General features: G+C 44.7%; 2 protein-coding genes across 2 annotated transcripts; both read left to right on the forward strand.

Annotated features, from left to right (window-relative positions):
* Positions 1 to 303: 303 nt before the first annotated feature.
* On the forward strand, positions 304 to 8693 carry LOC116407645 (prostasin-like). Its single transcript, XM_031893367.1, has 5 exons — positions 304 to 392; positions 2463 to 2734; positions 2873 to 3021; positions 4098 to 4274; positions 8574 to 8693. The coding sequence occupies exons 1-5, from the start codon at positions 304 to 306 to the stop codon at positions 8691 to 8693; spliced, it is 807 nt and encodes a 268-aa protein (XP_031749227.1).
* A 1794-nt stretch (positions 8694 to 10487) lies between these two features.
* On the forward strand, positions 10488 to 17500 carry LOC116407774 (serine protease 27-like). Its single transcript, XM_031893790.1, has 6 exons — positions 10488 to 10530; positions 11318 to 11347; positions 13585 to 13756; positions 14198 to 14463; positions 15324 to 15484; positions 15891 to 17500. Exons 1-6 carry the CDS (start codon positions 10497 to 10499, stop codon positions 16185 to 16187), a joined length of 960 nt encoding a protein of 319 aa, XP_031749650.1. The 5' UTR covers positions 10488 to 10496; the 3' UTR covers positions 16188 to 17500.
* Positions 17501 to 19001: the final 1501 nt, after the last annotated feature.

Here is a 19001-nt window from a genome sequence, read left to right on the forward strand (position 1 = left end):
AGGACTAGAGCAGGACTAGAGCAGGACTAGAGCAGGACTAGAGCAGGACTGGAGCAGGACTAGAGCAGGACTAGAGCAGGACTGGAGAAGGACTGGAGCAGGACTAGAGCAGGACTAGAGCAGGACTAGAGCAAGACTAGAGCAGGACTGGAGCAGGACTGGAGCAGGAATGGAGCAGGACTGGAGCAGGAATGGAGCAGGACTGGAGAAAGACTAGAGCAGGACTGGAGCAGGACTAGAGCAGGACTGGAGAAAGACTAGAGCTGGACTGGAGCAGGACTAGTGCAGGACTGGAGAAGGAACATGGGTGAGAACATGGAGCAAACAGGAGCCAGAGCAGAAAAACAAGAGCCACAGGGTTCAGAAGCAAGGCCACTGCTCAGGCACAGGATGTAAGGAGGGCTGGGCTTACATAGGGCAGGGGCAGCCCTGATCGGCTGACCCCAACCCACCAATAAGGCTGCTTCTTGGATAAGAAAGGAAAGGCAAGGTGATAGGTAATGCGCAAGCCTGCTAGCTGCTGACCTGGGCCAGTGACCCAGCCAGAAACCTAAAGCTCCCTGGCCTGAATCCCAACAGAGCCTTACAAATAGAGGGCCACACCCAGCGGAAAGATTGTATACGCATTGGACTCCTTACCCCTCTAGCATATCCAAACCCAACTCAATTCCCTTTTGCTTACAGCCGGACCTAAACCGATTTTGTTTAGGTCAATACTAATTATAAAAACTAAGTATTAGGAGTGTGCGGAAGTACAGTATATGGAGAGCTCAAGAAAGGACCAAGAAAATGTAAAATTGGAAACTGAGAGAAATGTTGTGGCAGAAGGTTTCACCACCAGCTTCACAGATTCTTGAGAAGCATCTTAAACCAAAGAGAGATATCTAAAATCTATACGGAAAAGGTTGATTTGGTTACTGGTCCGCAAAAATGACTATTTCTATCAATAAGCACATGGAGATTGTTCAGCCTTTGGGTGTATCTCAAATGGAGGCCCATTGTCAAATTTAGTAACAGACGTTGGACAAAGATTACAAACTAGGGCTAATTCCCATTGATCTGATACTGGTTTCAGTGGTATCTCTACTGTGAATGACCCTCACGGCAGCCATTTTATCCAGCAATGAGCCCTGACATGTCTTTGACTTCTCTTTCCATCATTTCCCAACAGTATGTGGCCAACGTCTGGTATCCAGTCGAATAGTGGGAGGAGTCAATTCCCGGCCAGGCATGTGGCCTTGGCAGGTGTACCTTCGGGGCCCAAACTTTTTTTGTGGTGGATCCCTGATTACAAGTAAATGGATCATCTCTGCGGCTCATTGCTGTCACAGGTCAGTTGTATATGAGATGGCCGGGCAGATATTCCCACAGTCAATATGGAGGAGGAGCCCCAACCCAGATTATTCTACAATAGGTTCTGGTACTTTCTCTGGCACTTTATTAATGCAACTTCCAGGGATTATTTGATCTCTTGTTCCATCATTTATAGGTTAATAGTGTATCTGCATCTTCCCAAGTTCCTCTGATTCAGCATCACCCAAGAATATCCTAAAATCTTCCTCAGGTTATATATTATATTGCTCTCCATCTTCAAAGTTTCTGTTTTGTCCTTCAACTGCCCCAGATTATCTGCTCTGTTCCTTTTCAACCCCCCCATTGATCTGTTCCGCTCCTTCAGATCCCCCAGATTATCTGTTCTGTTCCCTTTCAACCCCCCCATTTATCTGCTCCGCTCCTTCAGATCCCCCAGATTATCTGTTCTGTTCCCTTTCAACCCCCCCATTTATCTGTTCCGCTCCTTCAGATCCCCCAGATTATCTGTTCTGTTCCTTTTCAACCCCCTCATTCATCTGTTCCGCTCCTTCAGATCCCCCAGATTATCTGTTCTGTTCCTTTTCAACCCCCCCATTTATCTGTTCCGCTCCTTCAAATCCCCCAGATTATCTGTTCTGTTCCTTTTCAACCCCCCCATTTATCTGTTCCACTCCTTCAGATCCCCCAGATTATCTGTTCTGTTCCTTCTCAACCCCCCCATTTATCTGCTCCGTTCCTTCAGATCCCCCAGATTATCTGTTCTGTTCTTTTTCAACCCCCCCCCATGTATCTGCTCCGTTCCTTCAGATCCCCCAGATTATCTGTTCTGTTCCTTTTCAACCCCCCCATGTATCTGTTCCGCTCCTTCAGATCCCCCAGATTATCTGTTCTGTTCCTTTTCAACCCCCCCATTTATCTGTTCCACTCCTTCAGATCCCCCAGATAATCTGCTATGTTTTTCATAGCTACTTAGACAAAGGAAAGGCTACACCACTGGGGGCTGCCAAAATGTTACCCCATTGACTTTAATCACTTACCTGAATCCCCCGGCCGGTGCTCCTAACATTTGGCACCCCCAGTGATTTAGCCTTTCCTTCTCTGTACTTACCTATTTCTACCTACTCAACAGAAGATCCTTTCTCTTTCAGTACACTGACACCATCCAACTATACAGTCTACGCCGGGGCCTACAACCTATCTGGAGCAAACTCCCATGAAGTCAAAGTTAAAGTGAAAAACTTTATTATCAATCCAAACTACACGACGTTTACAAAAGGCTCTGATATTTGCCTTATGGAGCTGCAAACTGAGCTGAACTTCACCCAATATATTTCTCCAGTTTGTCTGCCCGCATCTGGGGTGGCTTTCCCAACGGGACTGCCATGTTGGGTGACTGGCTGGGGAAACATTGCTCGTAATGGTAAGTAAGGCATCAATTTAGGGCTTTCATGGTGATAATCTAGATCTAGATCTATACACAGGATCTGTTTAGATCTAGATAGATAGGTTAGGTAGGTAGGTAGAGCAAAGCCTATTTGACTTCTTCTTGTATTCACAGTCAGCCTTCCACCACCTAAGACCTTGCAGGAAGTATTGGTGCCTCTGATTGGTGCACAGGTCTGTAAGAGTTATTATTCGCGTGTGGCCAATATTACAGATAACATGATATGCGCAGGTTACGTTAGCGGAGGAAAGGGCATCTGCCAGGTAAGTCCCAAAACCAAAAATACAGAATATTGCCAAGTGATGGTTCTTCCCCAGCTTATAAAGGTGATTGAACTTGAACTTACATTAGGGGTCGTTGCATTAGGGGTCGTTGCATTAGGGGTCATTGCATTAGGGGTCATTGCATTAGGGGTCATTACATTAGGGGTCATTGCATTAGGGGCCATTGTATTAGAGGTCATTACATTAGGGGTCATTGCATTAGGGGCCATTGTATTAGGGGTCATTACATTAGGGGCCATTACATTAGGGGTCATTATATTAGGGGTCATTACATTAGGGGCCATTGCATTAGGGGTCATTGCATTAGGGGTCATTACATTAGGGGTCATTACATTAGGGGTCATTGCATTAGGGGTCATTGCATTAGGGGCCATTGTATTAGGGGTCATTACATTAGGGGTCATTGCATTAGGGGCCATTGTATTAGGGGTCATTACATTAGGGGCCATTACATTAGGGGTCATTATATTAGGGGTCATTACATTAGGGGTCATTATATTAGGGGTCATTACATTAGGGGTCATTATATTAGGGGTCATTACATTAGGGGTCATTACATTAGGGATCATTACATTAGGGGTCATTATATTAGGGGTCATTACATTAGGGGCCATTACATTAGGGGTCATTACATTAGGGGTCATTACATTAGGGGTCATTGCATTAGGGGTCATTATATTAGGGGTCATTACATTAGGGGTCATTACATTAGGGGTCATTACATTAGGGGTCATTATTTAGACTGAAAGAAGAAGTGCAAGAGCTCTATGGGCAGTAAAAACGCCCACTCAAGGCATTGGAAAGATGCTCCCTTTTTGCACTTTGCACGCTGCCTTCCTTGTTGTAAATGACCCCTATTATGTATATTCATAGAACGATAGACCCCATAATGCTCCCCTATTAATGTTTGTCCCCCTGCTTCAGTGGTTGTCTGACTTTATCAGTTCTTGGAGGTCCAGTCTTTGGTCAGGGCTCACAGTATGGTTAAAGATATAGGAAACCGTGGCTGTGTCAGCCATTGAGTCATATTTACGGTCTCGCCCTTTATTTTCCAGGGTGACTCTGGGGGGCCGTTGGTTTGCGCCCAAGCCGATCGCTGGTACTTGGTCGGGATTGTGAGCTTCGGAATCCCTTGTGAACAGAAATATTACCCCAGTGTGTACGGCCGATCGAACGCCTTTGTGGACTGGATAACGACTCTTGTCCCTGAAGTATCTCCCAATGTGCTGAATGTGAATTTTACTGGGACTTTAATTTCTATTTACAATGTAACATCGACCACTGAGGCAACGACAGTATCTGATCCAAACACTACTGTGTCTGTTACACCTTCCCTTACTACTTCCATTCCCAACACCACTGCTACTCCCTCCCTTACTCCAACCACTACCCATGTTGTTACTCCTTCTGTTCCAACCACTGCTAATTCTGTTCCTATTTACCCTCCTAATCCCATTTCAATGCTCACAGTTACCCTTATTTTTGGCTATTTTTGCTCGTTGTTGCCTTTATAGAAAAAAAAAATAGAGACAAAGCTATTGCACAAAAAGTCTGTATGATATGGACCAGTGATCCCCAACCAGTGGCTCGGGGGCAACATGTTGCTCCCCAACCCCTTGGGTGTTGCTCTCAGTGCCCCAAACCAGGGAGTTATTTTTGAATTCCTGACTTGGGGGCAAGTTTTGGTTGAATAAAAACAAGATTTCCTACCAAATAAAGCCCCTGTAAGCTGATAGGGTGCATAGAGGCTGCCTAATAGCCAATCACAGCCCTTATTTGGCTCCTCCATGAACTTTTATGGTGCTTGTGTTGCTCCCCAAGTCTTTTTATATTTGACTGTGGCTCATGAGTAAGAAAAGTTGGAAATATGACGTGGGGCTAGCCATATTTTTAGTTTTCCAGGTGCCCTCAGCCATGTGACTTGTGCTCTGATAAACTTCAATCTCTCTTTACTGCTGCGCTGCAAGCTGGAGTGATATCACCCCCCTCCATTTCCCCCACCAGCAAACAATCATCAGAACATTGGGAAGGTAGCAGCTCCCTGACACTTGTATTGCTAAAAATGCTCCCATGCCCCACCTAGTGGTAGATATGGTAACAACACTCAATAGTAAAAATCCAAGTCCGGCTTGGGACTCCTCCAGTTGGGAGTAGGAGAAAAAATAGGTTAACTGAAAGCAGTTCTAATGTGTAGCGCTGGCTCCTTCTTAAAGCTCAGACTCAGGCACACTTTACTGCTGCGCTGCAAGTTGGAGTGATACCCCCCCCTTACGCCCAGCAGCCAATCAGCAGAACAATGGGAAGGGAGCAAGATAGCAGCTCCCAGTAGGTATCAGAATAGCACTTAATAGTAAGAAATCCAAGTCTGGCTTGGGACTCCTCCAGTTACATGGGAGTAGGAGAAACAATAGGTTAGCTGAAAGCAGTTCTAATGTGTAGCACCGGCTGAAAGCTCAGACTCAGGCACACTTTACTGCTGCGCTGCAAGTTGGAGTGATATCCCCCCCCCTCACCCCCAGCAGCCGATCAGCAGAACAATGGGAAGGGAGCAAGATAGCAGCTCCCAGTAGGTATCAGAATAGCACTCAATAGTAAGAAATCCAAGTCCGGCTTAGGACTCCTCCAGTTACATGGGAGTACTCTTTGTTGTAAAAGTCCCAGTGATATCATTGCTTGTGGTTTATCATTATGTAAGCCGAGTTCCTGATTGAGCTGGTAGAGCAACCACGCGAGTCATGGCACCAAGCCCAGAATGATGTCCTCATATTGTTTTGGTTCCCAGCGCTATTATTAGACTGATCTCATATGTCAGGCATGTTATCGGTACATGTAATCCAATAAAAATATTAATGTATATTTTAGTTACACATGGCCTTATTTTTAGAAGAAACATCACCCCATCCTGTGTCGTACGTTTCCCTTTTTGGATGTGTCCAAGCCCGGCTCCCAGTGTGGGCGGCCATGTTGTGTCACTAACATGCAAATGGTACTTAGTGCCCCAGTTTGCTCATTATGTGCCTGTGTGAGAGCCCCAGCCCCCCAGGGCCAATTAATATGCAGAATAATCCTCCAATGAGAATCCCAGCTGATCTGTATAAATCTGGCTCCCTGTTCTCTGTTCCTGCAATTGGAGTTGGGAGTTCCCGCGAAACGGCGAAAAAATCTGCGAAATGCAACTTTTATGTTTCCCTTGTCTTATTTTTGTGCATGGCCATTCCCGCTTTTGATGCAACCACGCCCATTTTTGACTCGACTCCACCCAATTTCTCCGTGACCGCGCCCAATTTAGACTTTTTGACTTGAGAATTTTTTTGACGCTTGCCGAATTTTCATGGAAATTTCGTGAAACAATTTGCAAATGGTGAAATGCGGAAATTCGCTGCTAATCCACACCAGGCAAAAAATTCGCTCATCACTATATATCAGAAGTTCAATAGACCATCTCTGCTCCTCAAGCTTTCAGGTAGGCTGCAACAAAAAGGTCAGTTCCTCAGCTTGCCTCTTTCTGATCTTGGATCCCCCTCCAGATCCATCCGAGAAACCTTCATAAAAGAACCAAAACATAAAAAGCTAAATCAAATTTTTGACTTAGCTCCACTCAATTTTGCCGTGACCATGCCCAATTTAGACTTTTTTGCCTTGCAACTTTTTTTTCATGGAAATTTCATGAAACAATTCGCCAATGGTGAAATAAGGAAATTTGTTGCAAATCCACGCCTTGCAAAAAATTTGCTTATCACTGTATATCAGAAGTTCAATAGACCATCTCTGCTTCTCAAGCTCCTCTTTCTGATCTTAGATCCCCCTTCAGATCCATCTGAGAAACCTTCATAAAAGAGCCAAAACATAAAGAGCTAAACCAAATTTTTGACTCAACTCCACCCAATTTCGCCGCAACTGCACCCAATTTAGACTTTTTTGCCTTGCGACTTTTTTTTTCATGGAAATGGTGAAATGAGGAAATTTGCTGCAAATCCACACCTGGCAAAAAATTCACTCATCACTATATATCAGCAGTTCAATAGACCATCTCTGCTCCTCAAGCTTTCAGGTAGGCAGCAACAAAAAGGTCAGTTCCTCAGCTTGCCTCTTTCTGATCTTGGATCCCCCTTTAGATCCATCCGAGAAACCTTCATAAAACAACCAAAACATAAAGAGCTAAATCAAATTTTTGACTTAACTCCACCCAATTTCGCTGCGACCGCGCCAAATTTAGACTTTTTTTGACGCGTGCTGAATTTTCATGGAAATTTTGCGAAACAAATCGCCAATGGCAAAATGCGGGAAATTCGCTGTGAATCCATGGCTGGCGAAAAATTCAATCATCGATATATATCAGAAGTTCATTAGACCATCTCTGCTCCTCAAGCCTTTCAGGTAGGCAGCAACAAAAAGGTCAGTTCCTCAGCTTGCCTCTTTCTGATCTTGGATACCCCTCCAGATCCATCCGAGAAACCTTCATAAAAGAACCAAAACATAAAGAGCTAAATCAAATTTTTGACTTAGCTCCACCCAATTTTGCCGTGACCGTGCCCAATTTAGACTTTTCTGCGAAATGCGAAATGCAACTTTTATGTTTCCCTTGTCTTATTTTTGTGCACGGCCATTCCCGCTTTTGATGCAACCACGCCCATTTTTTACTCGACTCCATCCAATTTCTCCATGGCCGCTCCCAATTTAGACTTTTTGACTTGAGAATTTTTTTGATACGTGCCGAATTTTCATGGAAATTTCGTGAAACAATTCGCCAATGGTGAAATAAGGAAATTCGCTGCTAATCCACGCCTGGCAAAAAAATTCGCACATCACTAAATATCAGAAGTTCAATAGACCATCTCTGCTCCTCAAGCTTTCAGGTAGGCAGCAACAAAAAGGTCAGTTCTTGGATCCCCCTTCAGATCCATCCGAGAAACCTTTATAAAAGAGCCAAAACATAAAGAGCTAAACCACATTTTTGAGTCAACTCCACCCAATTTCGCCACGACCGCGCCCAATTTAGACTTTTTTGCCTTGCGACTTTTTTTTTTTCATGGAAATTTCACGAAACAATTCGCCAATGGTGAAATGAGGAAATTTGCTGTAAATCCACGCCTGGCAAAAAAATCGCTCATCACTATATATCAGAAGTTCAATAGACCATCTCTGCTCCTCAAGCTTTCAGGTAGGCAGCAACAAAAAGGTCAGTTCTTCAGCTTGCCTCTTTCTGATTTTTGACCCCCCTTCAGATCCATCCGAGAAACCCTCATAAAAGAACCAAAACATACAGAGCCTTATCAAATTTTTGACTTAACTCCACCCAATTTTGCCGTGACCACGCCCAATTTAGACTTTTTTGTCTTGCAACTTTTTTTTTTTCAGGGAAATGGTGAAATGAGGAAATTTGCGGCAAATCCACGCCTGGCAAAGAATTCGCTCATCACTATATATCAGAAGTTCAATAGACCATCTCTGCTCCTCAAGCTTTCAGGTAGGCAGCAACAAAAAGGTCAGTTCCTCAGCTTGCCTCTTTCTGATCTTGGATCCCCCTTCAGATCCATCCGAGAAACCTTCATAAAACAACCAAAACATTAAGAGCTAAATCAAATTTTGACTTAACTCCACCCAATTTTGCCGTGACCGCGCCCAATTTAGACTTTTCTGCCAAAACATAAAGTGCTAAACCAAATAGCCATGGTGAGAAGGTTGGGGGCACTTGGGCAGAATGTATTTGTTGACCTTACACCATGTTGGAAACCAAAACCCATGCACCATTTTATTATGCTGTATGAAGTCTTTTTATTCTATTACACATATATTTTTATATATACAATATATATTATGCAAGTTAATTATCAAAAATCAAAATTAGACAGAAGGGGAAATGCAAAAAGGGGGCAAACAAGAAAATAGAGTGAATGAAAGAGATAGGATAAGAAAGAAAAGGTTTAACTGATGCACTAGGGTTCCATGTAGGATTGTCACTCTCCTATATAATCACCCTATATACCATCCCCTATATATATATTATTGCTCGGATGAAGCACAGGGAGTATTAATGTGTTTGGGAGGGGTAATGAGTAACATGTCAGCCTCGTATTATTAGTAACACGTGCCCTGTGGCTTTGTACATTTTATCCCCAGAGCCTCCGGAACGGAAATTTCTAGAATGCCCATGAGTGAGATATGAGATTATCTGTCGAACACACTCATTTGTTTGTGATGATTATGGAATTATTATTATTATAATCATAGGACGTCTTTCTGGGCACGGCGCCACATCTGTTATGGTTTCTCTGAGTGGTTAACCAGTGTTTATAGGGACACTAAACCCTGCTGCACAGCGCGGCTCAACCAAACGTTACTCAGCTGTTGCTGGACTACAAATCCCAGAATAATGTAACATATAATGAAGGGTGAGGCATGCTGGGAGCTGTAGTCCAGCAACATCAGGGCTGTATTCTTAAAGCAATATTGCACAATAAAACTTTCCCAGCTCTCTAGGGCCCGCATTGGCAGCATTGAAATGCAAAAGAATCCTCCAATGAGAATTGTTCTCATTTTCATGTCTATTCTTTTGACACCCGCGACTATTCTTGCGACAATTTTTGGACGCGCGGCAAAATTTTCCACTGCAAATTTGCCATAAATCCATGCCTGGCGAAACATTTCACCCCTCACTAATAATTATCTCTATATGTAAGGTACCAGCAAGGGGCCTGACACAGTGCTGGGAATCAGCATTCTCATTGGTCACTTCTCTTGCATCTATAATTAAGTTTTGGTTCAGTAGAATTCTCATACGTTTTTCATCCCAGTGTGGGCGGCCATGTTGTGTCACTAACATGCAAATGATACTTAGTGCCCCAGTTTGCTCGTTATGCACATGATTTTCATTGGAGGATTATTCTGCATATTAATTGGCCCTGGAGAGCTGGGTCTCGCACACAGGCACATAATGAGCAAACTGGGGCACTAAGTACCATTTGCATGTTAGTGACACAACATGGCCGCCCACACTGGGAGCCCCTCCTGTTGCTGGGGACATAGTGCCCGTTAGGGGCATTTTTTGCACAAAATGGTATTGTTTCCCCCAACCAGAGGGTGGGCTCTATAAACCTGCACCTGTGGGGTAAACAAGTTTCCACTAATAGGAGCCCATTAAGTTTCACAGAATAAACTCAGACATTAATTCCCTCGTTGCCACATGTGACTTGGACATTGCAACATTCATATATAGAAGGAAAGCTGCGGAGCCGGGACTCTAACAGAACAAGCTCCATCTACTGGTGGATGAGAGGAAGGACAAGTGCTGAGGAGAAACTATGGATCACACGTGAGTAACATATAACTAGGATTCATTTATTATGAATAAAAGTGATTAGGAACCGGCCGGCCAACATTCCGACAGCAGGCCATATAAACTGGCAGACTGGGCAGTCAGCGGCCACTTCTGTGTGTAGGAGACAACAACAAAGATGTTCTCCGTCGCTCTGCTTCTGGCATTATTGGGTAAGTGGATCTATTTACTCATAACCGGGTCCTGTTGGATTGTTTTAGAGCTGTTTGCCTTTGTGAGACAAACCTGAAAGAGCTTGTCCAAGCACGATGACTTTAGCCTTCTCCAGGTCATCTCAGGGACCCACTGGTTTCAGAGTGAATTCCCACTGGGCCTTAGAACAAAGTGCAAATAAATGGGTGCAAATACTATGGTGCCCCATTCAAATAAGCTCATAGTGGCTTACTTTGCATTTGCATATAGGCGGGGCTAGCGGTGGGCAGCGAATCACCATCAGTTACAAGGCCCCCGACATAGTCTCCATTCAGAATGGAACTATTTTGCTTATTATATAGTCAATATTTTATTTGTATTACTGTTAAGGGAAACCTAACCTATTCATCTAAATAAACCATTTTCATATAAATATACTTTTTTAGCAGTATGTGCCATTGGGTAATCCTAAATAGGAAACTGCCATTTTATGTACTAAGGGCCGCCCCCTGGGATCATAGGATTCACAGTGCACACAAACAAGCCAAGGCACACATACATGCTAGGCCCCATCAGCCAATGAATGGGCAGAGTTCTGTCTTTTGCTCCCACACTACTTCCTGTTACAGTTAGAGCTCCATCACTTCCTGTCAGCTGATCTCTGAGGGAGCACACAGCCCATCACTAAATGGCGGCTGAAGGGAAAGGATGTAAAAGGGCAATATTTACTGTCTGTTGGTTACGTATTCATTCTGTGGGTATAGTTTCCCTTTAATCATTATTTTTTTCTTAATGTTCTTTCTTTAGGAACCTCTGGAATAGCTAAAGCAGCAACAGGTAATTATGGGGCAAAGTCATATTAAATGTGTATGCCCAGTGTAAAGCATTCCATAGCCCTGACGTGGCTCCATTTTGTTTCTGTTTTGGGTGTAATGTTTCATTCATTATCTCCGTATTTGTTTGGCAAAGGTCCAGACTACATTATATCTAATTCCGACTCTCATTACTACACGAGTACACACCTTATTTAGTAGTTGTTGGGTCAAGCAGGGAAAGGGGGTGGGTCCTCGGAAGCAAAGCCCAAGGTTCCAGCATCTAATGGAACCTTCCCAGAAGACTTGGGGCTTTTATAGCAGAAGAAGAACAAATGACTTCATATTATTCTCAGTTTGGGAATGAGACGTTGGACAGCCAGGAGTCCGGATACTTTGGGAATACAGGTTCTCTCTATATATATATAAACATCAAATACATTGCGATTGCATCAAAAACGTTGCAGTCATGTCAAAATTATCCGTTTCGCAAATGTTTCACCGTTTCACAAACAGATTCGCTCATCACTACATAGGCGTCACCGATGCTGATTCATTATAAGTCCAAACAGGACATTAAGACGTTCTGTGCATTAAGCTACCAAGAAGCAATGGCCAGCTCCATGTTGTAGCTCCCACCCTTCCCAGCTGCAGTCAGGTGATCCCAATGGGCCAATAAAAAGGCAAGTAAGTTGCACGAAAAACTCCTTTGAGTGAGTGTAGGACTGGCCAGACCGGGGGTGAGTGAGTGTAGGACTGGCCAGGCCAGGGTTGAGTGAGTGTAGGACAGGCCAGACTGGGGGTGAGTGAGTGTAGGACAGGCCAGACCGGGGGTGAGTGAGTGTAGGACTGGCCAGACCGGGGGTGAGTGAGTGTAGGACAGGCCAGACCGGGGGTGAGTGAGTGTAGGACAGGCCAGACCGGGGGTGAGTGAGTGTAGGACTGGCCAGACCGGGGGTGAATGAGTGTAGTACAGGCCAGACCGGGGGTGAGTGAGTGTAGGACAGGCCAGACCGGGGGTGAGTGAGTGTAGGACTGGCCAGACCGGGGGTGAGTGAGTGTAGGCCAGACCGGGGGTGAGTGAGTGTAGGACAGGCCAGACCGGGGGTGAGTGAGTGTAGGCCAGACCGGGGGTGAGTGAGTGTAGGACAGGCCAGACCGGGGGTGAGTGAGTGTAGGCCAGGCCGGGGGTGAGTGAGTGTAGGACAGGCCAGACCGGGGATGAGTGAGTGTAGGACAGGCCAGACCGGGGGTGAGTGAGTGTAGGACTGGCCAGACCGGGGGTGAGTGAGTGTAGGACAGGCCAGACCGGGGGTGAGTGAGTGTAGGACAGGCCAGACCGGGGGTGAGTGAGTGTAGGACTGGCCAGACCGGGGGTGAGTGAGTGTAGGACTGGCCAGACTGGGGGGTGAGTGAGTGTAGGACAGGCCAGACCGGGGGTGAGTGAGTGTAGGACAGGCCAGACCGGGGGTGAGTGAGTGTAGGACAGGCCAGACCGGGGGTGAGTGAGTGTAGGACTGGCCAGACCGGGGGTGAGTGAGTGTAGGACTGGCCAGACTGGGGGTGAGTGAGTGTAGGACAGGCCAGACCGGGGGTGAGTGAGTGTGGGACAGGCCAGACCGGGGGTGAGTGAGTGTAGGACAGGCCAGACCGGGGGTGAGTGTAGGACTGGCCAGACCGGGGGTGAGTGAGTGTAGTACAGGCCAGACCGGGGGTGTGTGAGTGTAGGACTGGCCAGACCGGGGGTGAGTGAGTGTAGGACAGGCCAGACCGGGGGTGAGTGTGACACAGTTGGGCAGCTTAATGCACAGAATGCCCTATACTGTACATACTGATAATGGGGGAGGGCAGAGGGGCTCTTGTTGTTGTCTATATGAATTTTGTGGTCACAACCTCATTGCACCCCCACGCACAACATTTTTTTGCTGCCCGTTTCACAAAAGAATCGGCCAATAGCAAAATGCGGAAATTCACTGCGAATTCATGCCTGCCGAGTAATTTCGCCCATCACTACCCAAGGATCCTTAAACCTTGGGTAGTTTCGATTTTCGCCCAGATGTTGACTGGACAAAGGCCCCATACACAAGGTGATATGCTGCTGACTTTGGAACTTGGACTTTTCTTCTTGCACCGCTCCATCACATGTAGGCGCTATAGTTTGATTTGACTAAGGAAATAACCAGTCAGCCTTATGCTTTCCATAACCTGTTGCCTTGGAACTGTTGAGCTAAAATGTTCCTTCAAAATCCATTTGCCCATCAGAATGTGGAATTCCACAGAGTTCCGAGCGCATCATGGGGGGGCAGGCTGCAGCACAAAACAAGTGGCCCTGGCAAGTCAGCTTGAGAGATACGAATGGACGGCACTTCTGTGGGGGAAGCCTCATCAATAACAAATGGGTGGTGTCTGCAGCTCACTGCATCAACAATCCCAGGTCAGTTGATCTACATTGTCCAATTACAAGTATTGGAACCATTGTTTGTAGTAATATTGGTTAGGTACAAGCACGTGCACATCCTCATACTAGGTTGCACCTTAAATATCTTCATGTTGCTTGATGAGTCCCTTGAGGACCTTGCAGATAAAGAAGCAGAAGCCTAAGTGTCACATCAAAGAGAGGCCAAGACTTTATGGGGGTTATGGAGGAACCTGACCAGAGTTTGTCGAAGTCTAATATTCCATAGCGACCAATCTTCAAAAGCCAAGACAGTCATGTGATTTGATAATGATTCCATAAGGCAGAGGTCCCCAGTCTAGCCATCGTGCTAGGGTTGAGCAGCAAAAAGACTAATAGACCATAGATGATTAAAATATTGTTCTACCAAACACAGTGGGACAAATACAAATAAAAGTTCTTTTACTGTTTTTGCTTTAGTGACTTATCCTCGATTGTGGTCTTCCTGGGGTCCTACATGCTAAGTGAGCCCAACCAGCAGGAAATCCGTGTTGCGGTGATGAGAATAATCGTACATCCCCGCTATGATAAGTATTCAAGCATCAACGACATCAGCCTCTTGGAGCTTGAAAATGAGGTGGTTCTTACAGACGCCATCATTCCCGTTTGCCTCCCTACCGCTGCTGTCACGTTTCCAACAGGCCTGAAGTGCTGGGCAACAGGCTGGGGAGCCATTTTGCCTGGTGGTGAGTACCATTAAGGTCATATTTGTTCCTCACTTTCAACCTTCTTTGGATATTGTCACCAACATATGTAGTCATGACCAGGAATCCCCCACAAAAGGAGTTCCCTATCCTTATGCTTTGGACAGGCCACACCCTACTTCATTTCGACGCAATTCATACAGGGGGTGGAAGAGGAGGAAGGCCCATCATCAGCTCCAAATAACAGTTCTATACTGATCTTTTAATGTATAGGGTGACATAGGAGATACCTGCTTCTTTGATAGAACATGTTGATTTTGTCTGGTTCCATCTACATACACTGAAGGGTGTTTTGTAAAGGCTCTTTGGGTAAATCCCACCCTTTGAAGGTCCAACAGATTAAATTTCGAGCCTTCTTCTTTGATAGAACATGTTGATTTTGTCTGGTTCTATCTACATACACTGAAGGGTGTTTTGTAAAGGCTCTTTGGGTAAATCCCACCCTTTGATGGTCCAACAGATGACATTTCGAGCCTTCTTCTTTGATAGAACATGTTGATTTTGTCTGGTTCCATCTACATACACTGAAGGGTGTTTTGTAAAGGCTCTTTGGGTAAATCCCACCCTTTGAAGGTCCAACAGATTAAATTTCGAGCCTTCTTCTTTGATAGAACATGTTGATTTTGTCTGGTTCCATGTACATATGCTTCTTATGCTTTGGACAGGCCACCAACGTTGCCCCACACCCTACTTCATTTCGACGCACTTCATACTGGAGGTGGGAGAGGAGGAAGACCCCATCATTCAGCTCCAAATAACAGTTCTATACTGATCTTCTAATGTATAGGGTGAAATAGGAGATACTTTGCTTTTGATATCTAAGTGAACATTTCTCTCTACAGTTCCTTTGCCGAACCCCAAGATCCTGCAGGAAGTGGCGCTGCCAATGATTGACAGTCAGACTTGTTCTCAGTATTTTAGCACCCCTTCCACTAAGGCAGCAATTAGTCCAAATCTCATGATATGTGCCGGCTACATAGATGGGGGAAAAGACACCTGCCAGGTGGGTTTTTTATTCAAACAGAAACAAATGAAAAAAAAAAACATTTCTAAAATACCATCTTACAGTTCTCTGGAGCCATATGGGGCAAGTAGTATAAATAATTTTATTAGAGAACATGTTGATGCTTTAGGGCAACTTTGGGCACACATTCTGTTTCAGAGCTCAGAGTCCTGTTGCTCCCTCCATGAATACAGTGCCGCCTGCATTTGGTAGTGCTGTATTCATGAGGGACGGGATGCATGTAGGTGCTCTTTACCCTAGTGCACTTCTTCCCGCAGTCAATTTTTTTTGCCCCAACTTTCCCTGGCAATATTCTTACTCAAAATCCTCAAGGATTGTTAAGCAATGCAGTTATTTGTGTATTATTTCTTGGGTTCATCACTATAACGTTTTATTCTCTTTCTAGGGTGACTCCGGGGGGCCCTTGGTTTGCAGTGAAAACAATCGCTGGTACTTGGGCGGGATTGTGAGTTACGGAGCGAGTTGCGGGAAGCCGTACAGACCCGGGGTTAATACCTTCCTGCCGCCCTTTATTGGCTGGATTGAGTCCACTGTTCCCAACATCTCAGCCAATGTGCGATATGTGAACTTTACAGGTCCATTCATTTCCCTTTATAATACAGCGCCAACCTTCTTCATCTTCACCTTTCTCCTTCCTTGTGAGCTCCTTCTGCTCATCAGCCAGTGGAGCCTTTTTCTTTGATAGAACATGTTGATTTTGTCTGGTTCCATCTATATACACTGAAGGGTGTTTTATAAAGGCTCTTTGGGTAAATCTCACCCTTTGAAGGTCCAACAGATTAAATTTCGAGCCTTCTTCTTTGATAGAACATGTTGATTTTGTCTGGTTCTATCTATATACACTGAAGGGTGTTTTATAAAGGCTCTTTGGGTAAATCTCACCCTTTGAAGGTCCAACAGATTAAATTTCAAGCCTTCTTCTTTGATAGAACATGTTGATTTTGTCTGGTTCCATCTACATACACTGAAGGGTGTTTTATAAAGGCTCTTTGGGTAAATCTCACCCTTTAAAGGTCCAACAGATTAAATTTCAAGCCTTCTTCTTTGATAGAACATGTTGATTTTGTCTGGTTCCATCTACATACACTGAAGGGTGTTTTATAAAGGCTCTTTGGGTAAATCTCACCCTTTGAAGGTCCAACAGATTAAATTTCGAGCCTTCTTCTTTCATAGAACATGTTGATTTTGTCTGGTTCCATCTACATACACTGAAGGGTGTTTTATAAAGGCTCTTTGGGTAAATCCCACCCTTTGAAGGTCCAACAGATTAAATTTTGAACTCTCTTCGTCAACATAAAAAAAAATCTATCATTAGTGCAACTGGACCCCACATACGAATGGGTAAATTGCGCTGATCTGATTGAACTAAGGGCAGATGCCTACACTGGTCAGAATACTACAATGGAGAGAAGAAACCCCTGTTTCTGGGGCAATTAATAACATCATAAAGGCTTTTTATGGGGCCATGGGTTTGGCTGGTAAATGTTGACTGCAATAGAGGTTGACCAACCAAATCAATTGTTATGTCACATGTAAACAAACATTTATGGCTGGATAGTAACCACACTGTAATGGGGTGGACAGCTAATGGGTCATATTGGAGGTATGTGGTTAATTCTTGACATTCGATTGTTTACGATGTGTGGAGAGACCACAGTAGGAGGTGGCATGGAGCTCTTATGATTCATGGCACCCGTGTGTTTTAGATTACGTTGGTGAAGGGAAATGAGCCAATCAAACACCCGTGCCTGCCTCATATAAATGTCTATGAGTATTGATAGAGGAGAATTAGTCAGGAATGTCGACTTACGGGTTCCCCAGCAATCCCATTGCCTGCCTTAGGCAGCTTGTTGCCAGTTTACATAAATCCGAGGCGGCTGTTAGCAAGCCCAGACAATCTCACCATAAAGGTGTCTACTGTCTACTATTAAAGGAACACTAAACCCAACCGTAAAGCTGTCCCACTGCGCCCCCTAGTTCTCTATAGAAGTTGATGAAAAACGTAATTACACATGGAAACCAATTCCCCAATGAGAATTCTACTGACCCAAAACTTCATTATAGATACAAGAGAAGTGACCAATGAGAATGCTGATTCCCAGCACTGTGTCAGGCCCCTTGCTGGTACCTTACATATAGAGATAATGATGTCATTTTCCCGTCATTATATGGCACAGGAATCAGACATGGGGATAAAGGGACAGACTTGTTCAGTGCTGGGAAACTGTGCTTAATGCTCCCAACTCCAATTGCAGGAACAGAGAACAGGGAGCCAGATTTATACAGATCAGCTGGGATTCTCATTGGAGGATTCTTTTGCATTTCAATGCTGCCAATGCGGGCCCTAGAGAGCTGGGAAAGTTTTATTGTGCAATATTGCTTTAAGAATACAGCCCTGATGTTGCTGGACTACAGCTCCCAGCATGCCTCACCCTTCATTATATGTTACATTATCTCAGAATTTAAATTTGCACCTAAAAACATTGGGATAGGACATAGTTTTGTTTTAGTCTTGTTTTTTCATGTTTTTTTGCAAAATAAATGAAACCTTTTTCAAGTTTAAGTGTTATTATTATAATAAAAATGAAAAAATGACCAATACAAAGCGTTGCCATCTGAAAGCTGGCGGGACATGTAGGAGTCGATGGCGGCTGACGTTCTTCAATGGGAAAATCTTCCTTTGCTCTGCGGTTTTAGAGTTTTTTTGGTGCTTTTTTGTACACAAATTCTTACGAAAACAAGGCTTTTGAGGTTTTTGCTTTCTTATTCAAATTCTTTTCGTTTTTGCGAAAAGAATTAAGAAATTACTTGGCGTTCTTGGTTTTAGTGAAAATGGATTTTTTTTTTTGTGGTTTCGAAACCACTAAAACCAGAATGTTGATCAATGGGCCTCTGAGAGTCACATGGTATTATTCAGGATCGGACTGGGGGGTGTGCAGGGCCCACTGGGGCTACTGCCTCGGGGACCCCCGCTTTGGCCTTCACACCCCCACCACCCATCCAACCCCCTCCCCAAAGTGCAGGTAATTTAAAGTTAACCTTCAGCCCCTGGGGGAGGGAGACTGGCCAATCAGGGGAGCACCCAGCGGGGGTGGGGTCAGGGCCCACTGGGTTTTATCCCGTTGCCATGGCATCCTAGTCCAACCCTGGTTTCATTGTGTAGTAAAGTGATATTTTCTGAAAACCAATGTACTTGCAAGTTATCTATCAGCTTACACTCTTTACCCCCATATGTTATAAAAAGCACTACAATTGCCCAGGAGCAGTAACCCATAGCAACCAATACAATGTTTGCTTTTAAACAGGTGACCCGTAAATTCTACCTACTGGTTGCTATGGGTTACTGCCCCTGGGCAAACTTTTATAACATAACCCCCTTATTGCCTCTCTCTCTCCCCCACTGAAACCAGCAGAGTTCATTTAAATGATGATTTGCAGATAAATTGGGGAGACATTTATGGAAACAACCCAGTGGGTAATTTTATTTCATACCTTG

This window comes from Xenopus tropicalis, chromosome 9 (genome assembly GCF_000004195.4).
Source record: "Xenopus tropicalis strain Nigerian chromosome 9, UCB_Xtro_10.0, whole genome shotgun sequence".
Classification (NCBI taxonomy): domain Eukaryota; kingdom Metazoa; phylum Chordata; class Amphibia; order Anura; family Pipidae; genus Xenopus; species Xenopus tropicalis.

Bases quoted from the DNA above. Each gene is read 5' to 3' on its own strand.
- LOC116407774 (XM_031893790.1), top strand. From the start codon at position 10,497: ATGTTCTCCGTCGCTCTGCTTCTGGCATTATTGG. The intron at 10,531-11,317 runs GTAAGTGGATCT...TTCTTTCTTTAG, and splicing joins TCTGCTTCTGGCATTATTGG to GAACCTCTGGAATAGCTAAA. The intron at 15,485-15,890 runs GTGGGTTTTTTA...TTCTCTTTCTAG, and splicing joins GGGGAAAAGACACCTGCCAG to GGTGACTCCGGGGGGCCCTT.
- LOC116407645 (XM_031893367.1), top strand. From the start codon at position 304: ATGGGTGAGAACATGGAGCAAACAGGAGCCAGAGCAGAAAAACAAGAG. The intron at 2,735-2,872 runs GTAAGTAAGGCA...TTGTATTCACAG, and splicing joins GGGAAACATTGCTCGTAATG to TCAGCCTTCCACCACCTAAG. The intron at 3,022-4,097 runs GTAAGTCCCAAA...TTTATTTTCCAG, and splicing joins GAGGAAAGGGCATCTGCCAG to GGTGACTCTGGGGGGCCGTT.